Raw genomic sequence first — 15,452 nt, forward strand, 5'->3', positions numbered from 1 at the left:
CATCAAGTGTAGGTTTTGGGACATCCTGCAAGACTACTCAAAGAAGATGATCTAAAGATATTTATATAAAATAAGCCAAAGTCAAGATGCTTGTAATGACGTTGTGAAGAAAATGGGGGTATTTAAAAGTAGATAACATTTTGTCTAACAAATTCAGAGTAAAAGATGCAGAACTGTTCCTAGTGTGCTGTTGGTGCCTATAGATTAGGGCTTGTTTATTAACTATAGGTCTCAGGATTTCAAAACTGGACTTCGTATAGAAAAGGTCTCTTTTGTGGCTTGTATGCTCTCCTAGGTCTGGTTTCCACTCTTTTAGGGACACAGAAAAGCTAGCTTTGAGAATACATTTAGAATTCCTTTCAAATGTTTCTTATCAAAGTTGACAAGAAGTACCTATTACTTGCAGAGATTTCAATGTGGCTTTTCTGTAGAAGAAAATTAAATCAGGTCATGAGATGTAATAAACCAGATGTGGGGTTTCCAAATATATTTGCTGTCTTTCATGGTTAATACTTTTTGAAGTGCACTACTAAAATGCCGCATAAATGTAAAACCTGGTTTGCCTCTGATGGCTGTGATTGACTAAAACAGTAGGTAATGCTCTTGGAGATATTTAGCTTCTGATAATTCAGCCACACAGACATCCTCTGATTTTCCTTTTTTTTAAACTATTTTTTTTCCTGGAGGGCTATTTTCACATCTACAAAAAAAAAACCCTTGAAAACTAGATATTTTTTATATCTGAAATTCACAGCATGTATTGCTGTTAAATTGCCACCTTGGAGGTCTTTTTTTAAATTTCATTGAAAATGCATATTAAATCAAAGTGATAGACACATGTAATGTAAAATGTCTGTCAACAATTAGAATCCCACTTGGAAGTTTGTAAAGCATAACAATTTTAAATGAATTTAAATTGAGAAGGAAAGTTTTTAGATTGAGAAGGAAAGTTTTAGCCTGCAGTACTGCAATTCTGTTCAGAACAAATCCAGATTTGTTTGCCCTTTTCTGAATGAAAAAGAAATAAAAGAGTCAGAGCTTCTCATGCAGTTAGTTCACCATCATGTCAGTCAAGTAGTTTCACTCTTTCCACAACAAAGTCCAAATTATATTGATTATTTGAAAGATATAATAAAGCAGTAAATATGCAAATAATATAGCCCAATGTAAAACTGATGTTCTACCACAGAATTGTAGGCTAGCCCAGACTGGATGGGGAATCTGGACTAGAAAGGCCATCCAGTCCAACCTAGAAACCTAGAATACATTGAAGTTGAGCCACTTAAATTTGTGGGCTATGTTTTAAAAACTAGTTGTTATTGGGATAGTCTAGCCAATAATACATATATGGTTTGGGGAGAAAAAAAATTTTAGAGGGAAATGCTTTACAAAGTTTGCAATATATTCTTTTAAAATGATGACCAGCGTTACGCACAAACCTCCTGGACATCCTGAGATCATAAGATCCACAGGCAAAGAGGACCACTGCAGCACTGAGGGCAAGTGCCTCCAAGGCAACTTTGTCCTTGTCCACGTGGCCACACCTCTGAGGATTTGCCTACAAAGACAGGGACTCAGACTGGCAGTCAAAGGGGTACAAGGTCTGAACTGACACCTGGATTTTCCCAAACCCTTGGACCTACCAAAATCTGGGGTTGTATTAAGGTTTACAGCTAATATTTATTGAATACAATGTAAACATCTGCAATATGGTTTGTCATAAAGTGAAAGTATATTCAATTAATTCCAAATTTTCTAGTGTGCTTGTTTTCAGCTTCATAACATGCATGTTTCCAAGCAGTATTTCATAATGTCATCTTTCTAGACTGAAATTAGTGTAATCTTGTAGATATATTCCAATGCTTCAAGCACAGAACACTGCATTCCCTGTAGTGATACATAGCTCCTCTAAGCAGATACACTTCCAGTGCTAATATACTTATGTATATTTCTTCCAGATTAAATTCTGTCTGTTTCTAGACATACCAGTTATCACTTTGATTGATTTTATGAGAATGACAATAAGGAAGCTGAATAATAAGATATGCAAAGTATATTCAACAGTTCATCCCTGAAAGCAGAGTCAATCCTGTGAGAACTTACTGTAGAGTGTTACTGGTTACAATTATTGCAGAAATAACTGTGTGCTATCATTTAAAAAAAAAGATAAGCGAATTACCAGTAACAGTTTTTGTCTTCAGTTATTTAGTATTTATATAGTCTTTGAGTAATCCTCTTGAAAAGCCAAGATTACCTGTGATTAGCAGATTGGAACAGGTGGTTTAAGGAGCTGTACTCCTAAACTGTCAGAGTTGTTTTACTTACAGAAGCAGTGAGTGGTTTCCAAGTCACTAGCAAACTCCTGCAGGCTTCTCTGAATATGGCAACCAGCACCAGTTACATTACAGGATTTTGTTGCTCTAGGCAAAACATTAAACACAGGCCCCTCACAAGGCACAGTCACTAGCACAAGAAAGTGTTACTAAACATTTTGCAGCCCCAGGCAGCTGCGTGCTGTGTGAAGGTGGTGGCAGTGCTGGCCCTGAATGTAGATTTACCTATCTCTCCCCCATTAGGCTCCCGTCCATATCACTTTTTACCTTTGCACTGAGTTTACCTAATTGCTTCTGCTCAGTGTGACTCCCATCACTGAACACAGGCAGGTCTTGTCCTACTTTAGAGCAATCCATTACCAGTGGGGCAAAGGAGCAGCAGGTCTGGCAGCCCTTGGAGAGCAACACTGGCTGAAATTGAATTCTGCTCTTAGAGAATTCTAGGAATGAAACAAAGAGTAAGTGAATGATACTGCTTGAACAGAGTGAGTGCAGCAGTGATATTGTGCTGTGAGATTATATGTACAGCATTGGAGAAAACAGTGCTGACAAGGGAGGAGGGAATGAACCATATTTATCCTTTGTTTAATTACACTTAATTCAGTGCATTTATAATGCATTTGGCTCTATGTTTTCATGAAACTGTTATTCTTACATGTTATAGTGTTGCTTGTGCTTTCATAAAGCATAAAAATGAAAGCTGCTTCAACTGCAGAAGCCAGGTTGAGTAAACTTTAGAGGCAGAGCAAGTGACTTCAAGCCCTACAATGTGTAGGAGTGTAAAGGTATGCAGTTGTCAATGACACATTTTTACAAGAGACATCTTACTTAGAGGTATGGTATTTACATCCTAAGCATTGTCAGTGATGCCTTCTCTAAATCATTTTTATGTGTAACAATTGTTTATGCTCATCTGAAGTTAGTAATGGGCCTGATCTGGCACACACACACAAATACAGCTCCTCTCAGAAATCACTTTGTATAGACTGGGGGCTTAGATGCATATTCTATTTGCAAACAGCTGGAATGACTTAAGAAGTTACCACACCACGCACTGTTGTACCATACAGGAGATTTCCACCCCTTGCTTGGGGAGGAAGTCATGCAAACATTTCTGCTAATGCTAGTGCAACAGGAGCTGGAAGAGTCCATCCACAACTGCCCCAGCTCAATTGGTGGGACAGTGGCTTCCTGGCACGGGGCAGTGACAGATGGTGGTCAGAAACAACTCACTTGATTATCACCAGCGCCTGCTGGGTATTTTCCCATATGCAGCTCCAGACTGAAACACTGCCCATGATGTCCTGTCAGTGCTCTGCCTCCTGCACAAGGATGAATTTCAACAAAGATGTTTAGGACTGGCTGCTTGTGTTGCAAACTTCTGAGGACAAAAGTGGCTCTTCATGATGTATTCTTGAGCTTTGCAAATGGATGTAGAATAAGCACTGCTGTTTGATACAAGTTCTTCCTAAATGTACTATGTTCTCTTATATTCAAGTATGATTCTCCCTTTGTTGCTTTGCCTGTTGTACTACTTACATGATGTAATAATTGTTGAATTGCTGAACCAGTGCAGACTGGACCTGTGTTTGTCTTCACATGTATGATTTTTTGCCACAAATGCCTTTAGTATGATCTAAAATTTTCTCAAGCTTTTAAATTCTTAGTCACCTCTTCTAGGGTGTCAGTGACTAGGAGTGAGCTCAGAAGAGCTTAATGACTGTGTACAGTCCTGAGGAGAGTCAGCTAGACTGCAGAAAGCTGCTTACAGCATGTGAATAAATGTGCTGTGCAATCCTGGACATTTCATTTGAAATGGAATCTGAAGTTCTGTGAAGAAGGACCAAAACACAGAATATATAACACAGGGTGAGATTCAAGAAATAGTTTGTACAGTAGCTACTGAAATTCCAAAACAATATCACTAAATCCAAATATAGTTTCTGGATTTGTGAGGAAAAGTCTTTCGAAAGACTCTTTTTGAGGATTGCTCTTTGCATATTGTGACTTTAGCTTTGCTGAGGGAAGGAAAGGAAATTTTCTAGGTGGGAACTGAATGATCTTGGGTTTATAGAGCTGCAGTTTACAAGGCTGTCTCTGTCACTGATATAGTATCTGGCTGGCAGCTCAGTGTTCAACTCTTCCCCCTCTTCCCTGCTGCAGAATTATTTCAAGAAATCAGAAACTTCTGTTGTTACCTTTTGAAGTAGGTGATGGCTGCTGTTACCGTCTGAACATTAAATGATCACTAATGGGAAGAAAAGAGAACTGCAGAAATGTGGCTGGGGGATCATATTGCTCCATGAGGAAATAGGCTCCAGATAATGTGTGTGTAAGCCTGTGAGTAAATATATTTACACACAGAGGGATATGATTTGCACACTGTCATTGCAGACCTATTCTATTAACAGGATGGTCAAAACTGAGGACAGAAGGTGGACGGTGAGGACTCTGCTTAGCCCAGGCATGGAAAGCAGAACATTATCCAGGAGGCATTTACTTTATTGTAAGTAGCAGCTGCCAAGCCAGCTTTTTGTGCTGATGCAGAGTGTACGACAATTTTCACGTTGTAAACACCATATATTAATCAGGGCACTTCAATATTATGCAAACAAATGTTTGTGCTTACAAATAGTTCTACCATATTAGAATCAAAAATTTGCCCTGCAACTGAGAGGGGTGGTTAGGTTCATTTTATCAGTCAAGAAATTTGGGACTCTCAAGGCAACATTTCCCCTGAGGTTTGTGACATTTTTATCCCATTATCACTGCATATTCTCCAGATTAAAATGAAACTTTGAAATTTAAATAAAAATGCACACTCAGTAAATATTATTTGATAGTGAAAACCTTTTTTTGACAACCACAGGTCTTACTTCATTAGATGATTCTTGTGTAGAAAACCATCCACAGGTTCTGTTTCAGAGAAAAATGCGATGCAAAATGTTGCCCTTGTATTTTGACAAACTACAGAATTTTGTGTCATTTTGTTTCAAAGGTAAGCAAGTCCTAAGGAACACTTATTTAAGGACACTTCCCCATCCCCCCCTCTCCCCCCCCCCCCCCCCCCCCCAAAATATCCTGGAAAATACATGCCTTAGTCCTACTCCTTCATTTGCTTTTAAATGGCTCCCACATCCATATTCTACACTATTTTAAATAGCACTTTGATAAATTATAACAATGATAGTTGTTTAAAACTTGGCACTAAGACTCTCATGAATAACTACCTGGGTGCACACCAATTATGACTATGAAGTTTTCCTACTGTATAAATGCACTTTTCTTAAGGCAAGGTGTTTGGAGGAAATTTTGGCTGATAGCTAGTTATATCTTATCATTCAATACCAGCTATATTTTTTTGCGACTCTTCTTGTGACATTTACATATTTCAGTGGCTATTGTTTTGGTTTTGTTTTTTTACTCAGCTATTTCTGTGATGAGAGACATCCCAATGTGTCTTTGGAGGATGTCTTTACAGCCCAGGGTGATTTTTAAAATTTTATATCTATGTCAGGAGAAATCTCTGTCACTTCATTTCTAAAACTCTGGGTTTTTGGTGGAGTCTGGGATCCACTGCAATATTTTAAAACCAAACCAAACCAGTAATTACACTGGGATGTAAAGGCATTTGGCTTGCAGAGCAAACTTCTCCCATGGCATTGCATAAAATTCTTGGCTGTCTATAGATCTCATAGGCTCATTCTTACATGACAACCACTGTGTTACAAACCGGTGGGAAGATTTCTGATACAAGCAGCCTACCTGAAATATCCTCTAACTTATTTCTTGAACCTAACAAAAGTGTTTAAAGAATAGAGTGATGCCTTGGGATTAATAATAATATTGAAATAAAAACACTTTCTGAAGTGTGTGGTATTCAATTTAAAGTAAAAAATAAAAAAAACCCACATTTATTTTATAATAAGAAATAGGACATTCTGCTATTAATAAAATATAGCAAATAGAGGAAATAATGGCAGGCTTTAGCATGTGAGAGTATCTGTAATTACTAGCACTTTCTAGGTTCTCTGTGTAGTCTTGTAAAAGTGCATAGAAGTCTTTTCCAGTGCTGTGTATTTAGCTTTCTGAATGTTGGTTGCTTTTTTTATTGCCTGGTGTGCTGTACGTACAGAATAGTTGCCTGTATGCTGATGTAGGATATTGCTGGTATTTTTTTATTCCTTGTTTTTTAACTCTCTTCCCCCACCCCCACCCCTCAGGGTGGGGGAAAGAACTTTCCATCCAGCTTGTTTGCTTCATGATTTATGTGTAAATTGACAGAGTTGTTCAGAGGCATTCGTGTTAAATTTGAAACAAACATATTTAATGCTTGTGTTGTAATAAAACAGCTAAAAGAGCAGATTAAAAAGATATGCACAGAGGGGTCTGATTGATTGAGCGATTGATTTTACTACTTTTCCCATAGGTGGGTGGTGATGGCTGTAAATCTCTTGATAATCATTTCAGAAGCATCTTCATCAATAGAGTGAAAAGGTGTGAAAATTTGTCAGCCACCAGGTCAAACAAAAGGCAGTAAATGTGTATAGAAAGAATTGAATTAAATAATCCCACTTTGGCCGGTTATAGCATTAGTCATGTTCGTTTTTATCTGGGACGTGGGGGAGTTCCCCATCACTGCAATTCTCTGGGATTTAGGGGAGAGAGGAGGAGGTTCTTTCCCTCATTTTTTTTTTCTTTTTCCACTGGCTCAATCTGCTTTGCTTATGATTCAATTATGTGGCTATAAGCTTGTGTTTGTGAGCAATGATCAATTATAAGTTGTCAGTAATAAGGGAGAAGAATTTAATTCTCATACCCCCAGAATTCCTGGAGAATTATTATTAGAAAATTAATTAAAAAAAAAAAAAAAAAAGGAGGGGGGAGAGGGAGAACTGACAGCATGACCACAAAAGTAGTCATACCCACAGTTATAGGTCTTGCAGTGTCCATATAGAATAGCATGATCCAGGATATTGACAATCAAACAATTCCAGATAGCTGGTGCTCGCTGTCCCTGGGTAGCTGCGCCCCAGGACTGTCTCAAAAGTTTATTATACAGCGGACCACAAAGCCAAGTTCCCAGCTGACTGCAGCATCTGGAAGCCCCTAATTACACACATTTCTAAAATACATGTAACCTGCGCTAGTTGGAAAACGATTTGTTGGAGAGGTCACTGTAGCGACGTTTGAAACTCTTGTGCAGTATCTTTTTTAGTTTAAAATAAAAGGGGGCCGGGAAGGATAGGGAGGGGGTAAAAGGCGAACATAGGAGAGGACGAGGAAGAAAGGAAAAAAATCCAACAACACAGCAAAACAACTTGTCCTGTTAACTGAAAAGTGGGTATTTCTGTAGCACATAAATACGAATGGTTCGGTTAGACGGAGAGAGTTTTCTACTGGCAATGCTTTGTCGACCATACGGAGACGGAGTGGAGTCGCAGGTTGGGCTGACTTCGGGGTCCTTTCTCCGGCAGAGCAGCTCGTCCCGCACCCTCCGCCCGCAGAGCCGCTACACGCTTGCAAAAATATGAAATCAATTGGATTTCCCCCTACCACCACCCCCCTCCACCCCCCTGCCCCCCCAAATCGTTATTAATGATGTATGGTAACTATGTGAGGATTGTGCAGCTTTTAACCCCTGCGTAATAGGGGTGTGGGTTTTGTTAGCAAACCTTAATAACAATAATCCGGTCTAGTGTGTTGCATCTCATTGAAATCGTCTCAGCAGAATGAACTGCAAATTATCCCCTGTTTACCATCTCCCTTCTGTGCTCATCTCAATGAACTGGAGATCGATTCCCACCACGGGTGTCTTCCAGCCAGGCTGATTTGCATTGAAGCACACTAGAAAGCCTCCCACCTCCATTAAAAAGAATAATCTGGGGGGGGTGGGGGGGAAATCTCCAAGGTGTGGCAGGGAGGGAAAAATATCTGTCACTGTCATTGGGAGCTTCGAGAGGGAAAACTCAAGATCAGACTATTTACGCTTGTGAACTCTCACAAGTTCTATTAGAGAGAATGACGTTTAATTGATGTATTGCTATCAACGGCAATAGAGACCGATTTTTCTCTAACCCTGGCAATGTTGCTCTGCCCCCACCATTTCCCCACCCCGCCGGCCCCCAGTGAAGGAGAGGAAAACAAACAATAAATAATCAGGCAGCCCTAGATGAAATACCAGGCGCTGCTTTATACACTAGTGAGGGGGAAGAGAAACGGGGAGGGGGAAAAAAAAAGTTATAAAAATTATTTTTCCAGATTATTTTTGCTTTAATCCACGGTTTTTCTTCTCGTTTTTGCTGTTGTTGCTTATCAATTACCAGTCCACGGCCGTCTTTTTCCAGCCACGAAGCAAAGGTACTGCTCATCTGGGGAAATGTGTCTTAAGGTTAATCGTCAAATGTGTAATGAAATTGCAAACGAGAATAATTTTGGGGAAGTGGCTAGATTAGAAACGCGGGGAGCTAACGGAGTGTTCGGTAGCGTTAGAACTACAGACGCAGAGGTGTAAATAGATCGACGTGGGTATTTTGTGGTCAGCTACGTGTGGCCGGTTATAAGGAAAGTGTGCATTTGTATACGCTCAGGTTCGGTTTCCATCCCACTGTCTCAGGGTAAAGGAGAGTGTCAGCCTGCACTGAGTGTATCCATCTCTGCCGAAACATCTCTTTAAATATTCAGTGAAAAATAATGTCATGTGAAGTACCACCTATAGCAAGATTATTATCTTCATTCTTCAACATCATCCCCGCTGATAGCTTCGTTTGTCTTTTTCTCAAATTCTACTGTACCAAATACTGCGGGGAGGGAGGGGGCTCGCCCTGTGCAGAAATGAAAAGAAGCGTCAGTGACCACGTTGCAACACTGACTAAATACTGGAGTGGCACCTGGGAGGCTTTGTCGGTTCGTATGCGTTTGTTTGGTTGGGTTTTTTTGCGGCTGCTATTTTTTTTCACCCTTCTTGCTAAACGTTTTACAGTCTCTTTCGTTTAATAATGAGGAGAAATCGCGAGTGAGCCGGCTCCTCGAACGGCAAGATTTCTCCCTTGCTCACTTCTCTCTCTCGCTCTCTAGGTTTTACCGGTTCATTTGAAATTGAAATGAGTTGTATCTGATCAGCCTCTTGCTTTTACAGAGAGTTTGTTAATATTAATATGGGAAAAAGGAGTAGCTTCTATAGAAGAGTAAATAATCCAGCGGGGGTAGTGGGAGGAGAGAGCACTAGATGGGTCGGGGTGGAGGAAAACGTCTGCGCTCCCGCTTCTCGCAGCTCGGCTCACTGCACAGCAACTTTCTGTGCGCAGACCGTAGTCACTTGAGGAGGAGTGCGGAGAAAAGAGAGCGTCGTGAGCGCAACACGCCCTGTACCCGCAGTGTATGCGTTTCGGTAGACAGACGAGCAATTAAAAATTGTGTTGTCTGTAGACACCTTGCAACTACACTTTTCATTGCAAGATCGTAAAGTTTATTTGTAAGAGGTTCTTCCTCTAGAAGTAACAGACAGGCGTTCAAGTTTGATGCATGATTATTACATGACAGGAGCGCGCTGCTAGCACGGTTCTGCTACTCCGAGTGCTCAGCACCAGGACAAACCACGACCAGGGGGGCGCGCACGGGCACAGGGACAGCCGGACCGGGGTGGCTCTGCCCGGCGCAACCCCAGTGACCGCCCCGCCGCGCAGCCCAGAGGCAGTGAGCAGAGCTCGGCCGGCCCCCTCCGGGCGCCTGTGGCGGCTCTGTCTACCCGCGCATTCGGCCCGGCGGCTCCTGCGCGGGGCACCGCGGCCGTTACGCACCCCTCGCCGGCCTCCCCGCGGCCGGACCTGTCTCCAGCGGGCAGATGCGCAGCGCTCCCGCGTCCGAAGCGGAAACAAAAGTCAGGAGTAATGCCGTGGGGAAGCGGAGGCACCCGGGGAAGGAAAGGAAAGGGGGAGAAGCCTGTAGGGACGGGAGGGGCGGCCAGGGTGCAGAGCTGGGCCCGCGCCGCTACCGTTGGCACCAGCCTTCCCCGGGCGGTGGCGGGCGGATTGACTCTGGGCACAGCCAACTGGCGCGGCGCGGCTGACGGGGGCGGAGCGGCAGCCTGGTCCGCCCGCCGCTCCCAGCGGCGCTCCCTTAATTGTCCTGGGAATGTGTGAGGTAAAAAACAAACCCTTCCTATTTTCAGCACCCCTTGGGCCCGTGATATATGGGAAGGGGGGGTGGGAGATGTCGGGCAAGAGCTGGGGGAGGGCGAGAATGGCCTTTTATTTGCAAATGCGGGCACAAGAAGAGGAAAAAAAAAATACCAAACCAAACAAAAACAGACGAAACTTTTTTGCAGCAGCAGCATCAGTGGGACGGAGCGAGCGGCAGTGCGCCGGGCCGGGCGGCAACCAGAGCCAGGCCCGGAGCGGGATCTCCCGCGCTGACACTTGCCAAGCATCGCCGGGGCGCAGGGCCGCCCCTTTGGGCGCTTTGCTCCCCGCCGACCGCCCCTCATCTGTGCGTCCTCCCCTCAATCGATTATTGCTTACACTGCCCTCCCTCCGCGGGTCAGGACTTGGGGCTAGACGGGGGAAGAAGCGCGCTTCTTTTTTTTTTTTTTTTTTTTTTTTTTTTTTTTAATATTGGAAAGAAAGAAGAAGAAAAAAAAAAAAAAAAAAGTAGTGTAAAACGGCGGGAGGGCGGAGGGAGGCGCGGGGAGCCCGTCGGGGTTGCAGGAAGGGGCGAGGGGAGACACATTCCTATAGTAACCGGGATGGCGCGATGCAGCCCCAGCTGGTTGCTAAGAGGGTTAAACTGTATCCAAACAGCTTTGGGGAAATCCAGCCCCTTCTCCTGCCACATGGATCGACTCATTGGGTGGGAGCGGCGGAGAGACAAGGGTCTCCAGCAAATCAGCGCCTAATTGATTAAGGCGAGCTGGTTTGAATAGAGCTGGCCATGTGCCAATCGCCTTTCAAAGAGCCCCTCTATGATTAATCGCAATGCATTATTGATAATCATAATTATAGCAGGACACATGCGCGGTGCGCGGAGGATTGGGGAGGCTGGGGGGGGGGAGGCTCGATTTCCGTAATTTTGAGAAGATTTTTTTTTAGTAATTTTTTATTCTGCCCCAGCTGATGTTTGAGCCAGCATGTCGCGGAGAAAGCAGGCGAAGCCTCAGCATTTCCAATCCGACCCCGATCTGGCCTTGTTATCACAGCGAAATGGTGAGTTCTTCTTCTCTCCCTCGCACACATTTTAACACAAACACACACAAAATAGATCAACTTACCTTGCGGGGAGACGGGACCGCGTTGGGCAGCGGAGCGGGACAGCTGGATCTGGTGGAGATACGTGCGGGGGGGGTGTCCTTCGGGGATTTTGATCCAAGTTCTTGGCTTTTATTTTATTATATTTTTTTTTTAACTCAGTGTTTTGTTTCGTCTGTTTCTTAACGAAACTCCAAACTCTTTCCGTTTTTTGATGTTTTTCCTCCGCCCTCCCCCCGTGGGGCGGTCTGGCATCCTGAGCCTGCGGGAGATGGATCCGCGCCCCCCGCGCCTTTCTCCGTGCCCCGCGGAGCGGGGAAACAAAGTGGGGCTGCCGCGGGGTGGCTGAGCCAGGAGCCCCCGCGGGACGGATGTGCTGTCCGGCCACACACGCTGCCCGCACCATCCCCCCGAAAGGGGCGGAAAACAGCCCCGGGCACCCACTTTCTTGCCTCTCCGCCACCCCCCGCTTCCCAGCACCTTTGCGGACCCTGGAGCTCCCGCACCCCCCACTACCCCGCAGTCTCGCTGAGCGGGGTACGCAGCCCCTTCGCCGAGCAGCCTTGGCCTCTGGCTGCCCCGAAAGCTTCCTGGAGGCGGAAAAGTTACCGCCGCCGGGCCGGGCCGCCGGGCCGGGCCAGCACGGGGATCGCCCCGTCCCGGGAGCCGCCGCGCCGGAGAGGGGCTCCGCGACCCCTGGCGCAGAAGCCCCGAGTAGCGCGGAGCTTGTTTTCTGTCCCTAAAGTTGTGGCTTTTTTGTTGGTGGTTTTTTTTTTCTTTCCTCTGTCTCCTCCTCCCCTCCAAGTCGGTGAGCGAGGAATAAGCACTGGCTTTGTGTCCGCCAGGATTTGGAGAAGGATCGTGTGAAACAGCCTTTTTTTTTTTTTTTTTTTAATTCCTTCCCTCTTTTCTTCCTACCTTTTTTCTCCCTCTCTGGGAGAAGGGGAATTTCGGAGAACGCTGCAGCCCGGTGGGTGGTGGAGTGGGGACGTGCTCCTACCTGTACCGGGACCCGGGGTGACAAGTGGTCGGCGGGAGCTGCGGCCGGGAAGGCAGGGGCTGGCGGGGGCAGCGTTTTCCCCCTGCTCACCGCGGCCGGCTCCCCCAGTGGCCATGAGGGCGGGCGCCGCGGGGCTGCGCCGGTACCGGCCGGCGGCGGGGCAGAAGCGCTTCGGCCCGGCAGGTAAGGGCTGGCCAGGGCGCGGCGGTGGCCTCTTCGTCAACCGGCCGCGCCGGCCGAGAGCACCTCGGGGTTCCCTCGTAACTTTCTAAGGAAGCGCTGGCGAGGGGCCCTCCGCGGCCGTGGCCGTTCCGCGCTCCGGAGGTGCCTGCTGCCCTGTGTCTCGCCGAGCTGCCGCCCTGCCCCGGGAGCAGCTGGGCCGTGTTGTGGTGCCCGCGCCCCTCGGCTGCTCGGGGTCGAAACACGGGAAGAGGGTCCGGGCTCCGTGCATAAATCAAGTCGGAAAGTTTGCAGGATGTTGTCCTGCCTCTGCGAGCTCTTAACCGGGCTTCCAAAATCCCTGGGCCGCCCACTTAGCAAACCAGCAAATACATCAGCAGTCGCTTCGTGTAGCTCTGCCGAAACTTTTCGTAAAAGTAATCTGGTTCCTACAAGGCGACTTTAGCTTTTCAGATGAGTTTTGTGCGCTTTGAGTGCACTCAAGTTTTGCCGTTTGCGCAGTGTAATCCCCTTTCTCATTTCAGTAAACATACTTAGTTCTCTTTCGATATTATTTCTACTTCCGCTTGAAATTTGGAGCAGGAGTTAGGGAAAACGTTAGGCTTTTATTTGTCTTTCCTCGGCCTCGTATGAAAGAATTCAGAACTCCTAAAGTGAGCAGAGAGGGAAATAGAAGAAGGATTTTTCTCATCTTCACTTTGTATGATGGCACCCTTTGACGTTTGCCGTCTTTTTTGTTTTCATCAGATGGCACAGGTCAAACACCTCCAAGTATCTTTTTTAAAAGTAGCCTTTCTCCTCTGGTTTTACGCTTTTGATCTGATTCTGCACATCATTTTCAAATGAAAGACAGTGGGAGTGTGAGAAAGGAATGTTAACTGAGCAGTTTTCCTGCCTGATGCTAAAAGATGTATTTGAGTGAGTTAGATTTTGCCTGAAATGATGCCACGGAAGTGAAGCTTTTTGTTCAGTTTGCATGGCTATTGTAAGTTAAATAAGTAAATTACGAAGTTGGGTTTGTTTTGTTGTTTTTTAAATACCGAGTCGTTTCTCAGGAAAAGCAGTAAGCTGTGCTGTACAGTCTGTAGAGGTCTTCCCCTGCCCTTCTCAGTAATGGTTTTAGGTTATAGCTGATTTACATGGTTAGACGGTAAGTTTTGAGTAAGTTGCCTTGAGGGTGTGTTTTGTAATGGTGTTTCAGGATTCAGAACGCTGTAATAATACTAGCATAGAGTTACCCTCTACCTTTCCCGGGTCCCCAGCCCTGGCAGCAGCTTCACACTTGAGCAAGGCTGGGTGGGTGAGCTGCAGTGAGGACGAGTTTGAATTATATACTCTCAGACTGCAAAACAAAGCCTCGAAATTCAGAGTGCTCCATTCTTCTCCTCTCATAAGTTTGCGCAGGGTTCAGGCAGATGTAGTATTGCTAGTTCCTGACACACTTGCAGCAGCATACTACTGGGTAGTGTTTTGAGTGGATGTATAGAGAGGCCTCCTAAAAATTTCTCTCATCTGACTCGAATTCTGGTGTGTTAAAACTTTTTGCTATGGTTTCATATCTAAAGATCAGTAGGAAAAAGTTCCTCAGAGTGCAACAGCATGGGTTTATGGTTTTTTTCTTTTACTGCTCTTGCTTTCTTTTTAAGTTCAAAACTCATGCATTTCACTCTTAGCAGGAAGACTTCCCACTTAAAGCGTATTTTTGGTGCAATCAGTGGATAACTAAGTTTACCCTTGTAAAATCCTATGTATGTGCACGTGATAAAGTTCATATTGGATTAACCAGGGCAGCTCTCAGATTAATAGCAGAAATTACTTGCAGCGTAAATTATATTCAACAAGTAACTAATTACTGGTAGGAAGTGGGCAGGAGATTGTGGGATTATTTCCTTTTGTTAATAACTGCAGCCACTTCCATGACATTTCTGACATTTCAGAATGATTTTTTTGTTTGTTTGTTTGTTTCAAAGAGTTGACTAGAGTTGTGTTCCCAACTGTAAAAGAATATTCCGGGGGTGTAATTTTCCAGGGTAAAAGTTACATTGGAGAAATAAGGCAGCTAGACGTTGAGGAAGAGAGCGTACTCGCTGGCCTTCCATAGAAAGGGTTGTCGGAACCAGTGCCTTTTCATGTCAATAATGGATTTTGGTAAATTCCGGCTGCAGCATTACGATATCCATGTAATTGTTACTGGGCCCATGAAATGAGAGAAATTATGATCGCTTTCTTTAGTAAGATCTGAAGGACAGGGTGCTTAAGAGAAATAATTGCTTAGTTAGGCTGCTTGTAGTTTGTTACATAATTAGGCCTTTTTGTGCGATAACTGCAATCTGTCGCTATCAAATACAGACCCGTGTGTTTTCTCCGAAGGTGAGCCTGAAGTGTAGAGGGGCCTTGTGAAATATCACTTATGCAGATGCAATGCAGAAATAATTACTGAAACCCATATGGTGGAAGTCGTCTAAACCTGGTGTTAGTTCAGGCCCATTTTGTGCGTTTCCCCTATATAACCCACATCTTTGTCTTTCTGCAAAATATTTATGTTTTAGTTTGTACCTTATTTATCTTTTTGATACTAAGTAGCATCTGGCTCTTCGAGGAGAAGCCCTCCTGTATATTTAGCTGTACCAGTACTTATTGCATAACTGGCTTTTAACCATATCCATGCTTTAATTGTGGAAATATGAATCATTATTG

At 44.6% G+C, this 15,452-nt stretch overlaps 1 protein-coding gene and 1 long non-coding RNA gene across 3 annotated transcripts in view; one reads left to right on the top strand and one right to left on the bottom strand.

Moving 5' to 3' along the window:
- The first annotated feature begins 3,904 nt into the window (after window positions 1-3,904).
- Window positions 3,905-15,452, top strand: part of SALL1 (spalt like transcription factor 1) — a 23,331-nt gene continuing 11,783 nt past the window's right edge. The window contains exons 1-4 of one of the 2 annotated variants that reach the window (XM_068150538.1): window positions 3,905-4,202; window positions 4,745-4,839; window positions 8,660-8,693; window positions 11,441-11,533. In XM_068150538.1, coding sequence (XP_068006639.1) covers window positions 11,458-11,533 — 76 coding nt within the window. In that variant the 5' untranslated portion in view covers window positions 3,905-4,202; window positions 4,745-4,839; window positions 8,660-8,693; window positions 11,441-11,457. Of the gene's footprint in view, window positions 4,203-4,744; window positions 4,840-8,659; window positions 8,694-11,043; window positions 11,348-11,440; window positions 11,534-15,452 lie in introns of those variants that run through there. The other variant, XM_068150539.1, reaches the window with a different exon arrangement.
- Window positions 7,184-8,225, bottom strand: LOC137447220 (uncharacterized). The gene is made up of 2 exons (XR_010988827.1): window positions 8,093-8,225; window positions 7,184-7,852 (listed from the first exon to the last, which is right to left on the bottom strand). It is a non-coding gene; the product is annotated as an uncharacterized lncRNA (long non-coding RNA).

This window comes from Melanerpes formicivorus, unplaced genomic scaffold (genome assembly GCF_026170545.1).
Source record: "Melanerpes formicivorus ecotype bairdi unplaced genomic scaffold, bMelFor1.0.p_v2 SCAF_20, whole genome shotgun sequence".
NCBI lineage: Eukaryota > Metazoa > Chordata > Aves > Piciformes > Picidae > Melanerpes > Melanerpes formicivorus.